Source organism: Saccostrea cucullata, unplaced genomic scaffold, assembly GCF_032062105.1.
Source record: "Saccostrea cucullata isolate Sc308-1 unplaced genomic scaffold, CSIRO_AGI_Scuc_v1 ctg10759, whole genome shotgun sequence".
Classification (NCBI taxonomy): domain Eukaryota; kingdom Metazoa; phylum Mollusca; class Bivalvia; order Ostreida; family Ostreidae; genus Saccostrea; species Saccostrea cuccullata.
In genome coordinates, this window is record NW_026923569.1 from 1 (window position 1) to 6187 (window position 6187).

Sequence of the window (6187 nt, forward strand, 5' to 3'; positions counted from 1 at the left end):
AATGAAACATTTGTCATTTTTAATCATTGTGCAATTTCTTAACATGACACAATTCATTTGAGACCTCAAAAGCATATTTTTTTTATACATTTTTACTATACAATGATAGAGGGTCTAGAATTATATTCTGCAAATTCTAATTAATTTATCAAATGGTTGACAAATAGAGATGTAGTACTCAATATTTAGGAATCCAGCATCCTTGAGTCACTAATGTCTATTTGTCTGCATATTCGTCAAAATGCTCTATAAAAATCTTTTCTGCAGTTCTTTTTTTTTTATTTCAGTATAACATATTTTACAGGTATAGTCCGATCTGATGTTTGCCAAGCTTTTTAACGATTTAGACATTTTACGTGCCAGGATTTTATGGCACGTCAAATATCCAAATCGCGAAAAAGTCCGGCATACGTCAGATATTTCAGTCTAAGTATACAGGTAGATCATACTAAAAAAATATTGGGTTTTATAATTTCAATGATTAAATGTGATATACAATTTTAGCTTTCACGTGTTCCTCGGATAGTCAGTGTCCGTACTCAGGTTACTTCTGTTGTAAAGGAACAAGATATTGCTGTCCGTGGGGTACCGTGTGTACAGGGACCATCAACTGTATCAGTATCGGGTAAGGAGACAAGCTCTACATGTAAAAATAGGATATTTTTAAAATGAGATATGCATGGATAAATTATTCATTACATCAGTTAAGGATAACAGTATATGTAGCAGTAAAATGCATAGGCACCCAACGAATGGATGGTGTAAAAGCCCCCCCCCCCTCCCCCGCCTAGATTCTGAGAATTTTTATTAGACACAGACACTTATCAAAAATACATGATTTCCTTGTCTATTATTCTTATATTTCGATATGGGATATTTATTTCCGTTTTTTTTTAGATTTAGAGATTGTCACTCTACAATATAATACTATAATAGTATTTTCATATATTATTATTTATATCAAAAGCTGAAGGGGAAGGGGGGGCGGGGGGTATACAACATTCAATCGTCAGGTGCCTGTGGTAAAATGGTTGTAAATTGAGAAATAGTTAATAATCTTTGCGATAAATCTCAATAATCAGCTGTCTTCTGATGTAAGGAAACTCTATCTTCCAGAATATAATGTGCAGTACATTTTTTGAATTTATTTTCCCAATTATTCAGGGGTGGGATTAGTGTATTATCTGTCCTTTCTTTTATTGCCTGGGTATTCTCAGGTTAAGATTTGAGTTTATTCCGTGTATTTCCTTATATCTCGATTCCCATTTCAGTGGTTGAAAAGTAAGACCCAGTAAGGTGATAGTTTTGGTTTTGGATTAAATGTAAGACAATAGATATTAATTCACAGGTACATGTAAATTCATGTGTTTTATTATTTTCTTCAGGACAATAGTTGGACCTATCGTCGGAGCAGTGGTCCTTATTATTAGCTGTATCGTATGTTGTGTGTGTTACAGTAAGTATAAGATTCATTCACTAAATCTTTAAATAGGATCGTCTGAAATTCCAAGGAGCAAGAAAATATATAAAAATTGAGGTGTCTTTAAAAAGAATCTAGGACACCGACTTAAAAAATATCCAAAAATATACAAAAACAACACATATATTGTGAATCCAATGATTCATATTTTTCTAGAGCCTGATATGCATGTTTAGATTGTACATAAATTAAAAGTGAAAAGAACATTACAATTAGAGGACCTACAATATTTCTTCGATTGTTCATTTTCTAAAATGATTGGAAAAAGACTATACAAGTAATCGTCAGTCTGAAAAGTTTAATATCCATGGAAAAAGAACTCTTTTTAACCATTCCTTTTTTAAAACATTACGTGTATTGGCAGAAAATGCATTAAGAAAACAATGAACGAAAACAGAGAGTAAAGGAAATAAACAATAAATCTTTAGCCTCTCCTTATACGGTATGTCTTATCTTACTTGTGCAGATCGCCGAAGGCGCCAGGTTCCACCTCCAGCAGTTGTTTACGGACAACAACAACAAGGAGTTGTAATCGGACAACAAACATATGGACAACCCCAGGCTTACGGAAAACAAGTATATAGCAAACCTCAAGCTTACGGACAACCTCCAAATTACGCCCAAGGTTACGGACAACCTCAGATAAGTGAAAAAGGTTATGATTCACCATTGTCAAAAGATACAACGGACAACAAAGTGAAGTACTAGACGGCAGAAAGTAAAACAACATTCCCATTTATATTAGAAATACATATCTTAATAATCGTGGTATGTTTAAGTGAAGTTAGACACGCACAAATCATTCAGTAATGTATTCTTTGCTTCCAATCAAACAACGTTTAATGATCCACGTTCTTTTGGAATAATTTTCAGAATTAATTCATTATATTAGTATTTTATCATATTTTTTCACTCACGGTACCAAAGCAACATCATGTCATCAATTGTGTGTAAAATCTTTGTATATCATGTCCAAAATGGGCATTATCTAATCATTTGATGCTTGTGTAGATTTATGTTTTAGCCCACCCCAGATGTAATCTCAAGTGAGCTTTTCTGATCATCTTGGTGTCCGTCTAGCTGTTCAGCTGTCTGTCTGTCCAACCGTTCAAAACTTAACATTTTCAACTTCTACTCAAGAAACCTTGTGCCAAATATAACTAAAATTGGTACTTATTTTGATGCAGAAAATATGAAACTTATGTGAAAACATCCTGGGAAAGTGTCAAAATTAAATTGTTGAAATTATGGACCCTTGGGGTTTGATGAGGCCACAAAATGGAGTCAACGTTCAACGTTAAAATATGTAGGAAAAATCTTTAAAAATAATCTTCGGGAGAACCATTAGGTTTGGAAAGATGACACTTATGTGAAATCATCCTGGGTTGGTGTAGATTCAAAAGTTTCGAAATCATGGCCCGGGGGGTAGAGTGGCATAACAAGTGGGAAAACCTGGTCAAGAAAGGTAGGCCCAAAGTTACTTATGTGAGCGTTGTGGCCCATGGATCTCTTGTTTAATGCTATGCAACTACATGTCTCCCTTCATAAATATATAATTTTTTTTAATTTCATACATACAGTATTATATCTTATACCTTTCATCCGTATCCGATGATTTTTTTTTTTCGCAAAAATGCATGAATTTTGAATGAATATATAAAATGTTTACACCACTTATTTCTGGTCAAAACATTGTCTTTTACATTATTTATACAGTCGCATAATACATGTACATGGATTGTAAAAATGTATGTATAAATATAATATACTGTAAATTATAAACATGTTTTTAAATAAAATGTCATTTATCCATTTGTTATTTAATTAAATTTTTAAACAATTATTATTTTAAAACTTGTTTATTCCCTTTATGACGTGAAACTTTAAATCATAATCTATGTGGATGAAAAAGTTGACAACAACTTCACGAATCTATGTGGATGAAAAAGTTGACAACAATTTCACGCCAATGTTCTTAATTCCCCTCGAGCTCCCCCTTAGAAATATTCACTTAACAATGCTGCGAATGACCTCATCTATCTCAATATATAATTACAGCAAGACAAAATGATTCCAAAAAAGGATCTTTACAAGATCATATTGGAGAGAAACATGTTTTACAAACCATATATTGTTATGGGATACAGTGGGATGTTTTGTTTATTACAAAGTTGAGGGATCGAGGACCTGAAAGTATAAAAGGTTAGTAATATAAATTTTATATCCGGCGAGGCTATTATTATACCGGTACAACAACCCACTGGTAGGCATCAACATAACTCATTAACTGTGCACTTAATATTCTTAAGCTTTACAGATGTAATGATCACTATGTCTAGTAACTTTCTTTAATTCTCACGTGGAGGAAGCAACAAATCTCTATATAATTTAAATTGACATATGTAAGAATACAAATGGAAAGCAGAGCAAACAAGAACCTCTAAAACACTACAAGTTGGATCAGGTTCCAGAGAGAAATAACTATCCCCTTTCGACTATTCCCACCGTGGTATGATCCTTGTTTGGGGGGGGGGGGGGGGGGGTGGGGGGGGGTGGGGGGCGAATGAAAAAAGTCATTAGAATTCAGTGTGGAATGATAGAAAAATTGACCTGCAACAAGCTAAAAAAAAATAGGAGGGTTGTCCCAAAATAGACAAGCGTTGTTTTGTAGGAACCCGATGTCATAGGCGGCGCAATACCCAAAAGTTGCAATTAAAATTAGGTATATTATGTTTGAAATCCTACGGAAAAGTAATAATAACCCTGTATTTTTTTTAATGGAAATGAAAATTCTTAGTACTGTTTTATTAACTTTTATTCTTTAAATTATTCTTTAAATTTTGATGCTAATGTTTTACTAAATATGAAATGTATAGCGTTTTATATACATGGAGTTGAAATCCCACTTTTTGAAAAATGGCGGTTGCGTTGGCACAGGCGGCGCACTGGACTAAGATCAAGTGTTTTGATCCTAAATTTACTCTTACAGAAATGTACCAGTCATAAATGTTTGCTGCACATGGAAACGTTTTCCTGTTCTTAGTATTTAAAATGACTGAAACGGTTATTCCTTGTAAATGAATAACTGTTTCAGTAACTAAAATATAAAAGACAGGGCTAAGATCTGGGCAAGAGTTCCACTGAGCAACTCCATTAGAGAAGACAGACGAAAAGCCCGTGAAAATATAGCGTTTTCAAATTATATATAATACTTTCATACCTGTACATGTATATACTTTGTTTACATATTTTTATGTTTTATCATATCATAGTAATTAAGATATATCACATTTTAATTATGAACGTTTCGTTTAATTTAAGAATTTGATTCTGATAAATGAAATATTTTCTCTAAAATGTTAAACCCTTGACATTTGTATTTTATGACGTTGCAGATTGCTCCGGGTGTAAGAGAACAAAATCGCTTCATATCCTATTACTCGAATAGTTTTCAAGTAAACACAATAAAAATTCGTAATTTATCTGCCAGGAACACGCTTTTCCATCCTGAAAATAAAGATACATTTGACTTCTTAAAAAGATATGAGCTTAGTCTACGAAATTTTGGGACAACCCTCGTATAGTAAAACATTTCAGTCAATGAGAATGATTAAACAACGATGAGGTTCCAAGAAATAAGACTAGTGTCATACAACCTAACAGTCGTAGCACAAAACCAATATAATTAAAGGAGAGGGGGGTTCCACAAACACTACATTGTTATGAGGTTAAGGAGTTATCAAACAAGTTTATAAATTGTACACCTCGTTCCATCTGAAATCAGGAATTCGTCATAACTCTGATTAAGGACATACGCAACGTACCTTACCTACTGATAGATTTCAAAGATATTCTAAATTTCAACTAAAAATATAATTACATATTCATACACAAAAAATCAGAATGCCTTACCAGAGGTTTTGAAAAGATATCGAGTTTTGAAAATTTTTGCATAATTCAAATAAAAATGTGCAAAAATTATAAAACACAAGTTCCAAATTTTAATTCTTCAAAAATTGTTTTAGAAGTGGTGTACAAATCCATATATAGACATTAAAACTATTGCACACATGTCCTTCATTTAGTGGAACTCTTCAACTCCAGGGAAGAACCCCAAAAAGTTCAAACTACGTTGCGTATGACCTTAAATGACATAAATTCTCCTAAATACTTGGAAAGCAAACATTGACTGTTAATTCCATATTGGAAAATTACATTAACCTGACCAATTTGTAAATGATTCTTTATCATTTGGCTACAATTATACGTTTCACAAAAGTAATTCAAAGAAAAAGGTGCTTTACATCGCAAACAAACGACTTCTTCAAATAAAGCATTTAGCGCTATGTCAAGAAATCCACTTTCAAAATCACAATTTCTGCATCGGACTCCAAGACAGTTGCAATTTGCTATCGGAGGCAATAAACACACGACAACAATATTATTCTCGCAAAGTCAGAAATTTAGGGTTCTTCAAATTGTTATCTTTATACTGAAAAAGATTTTCCCCAGTGATTGAATAACAGTGCACCTCAATACCACTTACAAAAGCAAACAGTTTGTGTGTTTTTGACAATGTTATTGTAACGGTTGTATTGCTGTCCAGGCTGTTGATAGAGCTCATAATTGACAAAGTTGGAGAAACGGCAAAGATCATAATACTGCTTTGAGATGCGATGGTTATTCTGTTCTGATCTTCGTCAACAC

General features: G+C 33.0%; 1 protein-coding gene across 1 annotated transcript; it reads left to right on the forward strand.

Moving 5' to 3' along the window:
- Nucleotides 1–494: 494 nt before the first annotated feature.
- On the forward strand, nucleotides 495–3289 carry LOC134264363 (uncharacterized; the record flags this gene model as incomplete). The annotated part of the gene is made up of 3 exons (XM_062746663.1): nucleotides 495–625; nucleotides 1386–1456; nucleotides 1947–3289. Coding segments are annotated over 3 exons (444 nt in total), but the record flags the coding sequence as incomplete, so codon positions are not given.
- Nucleotides 3290–6187: the final 2898 nt, after the last annotated feature.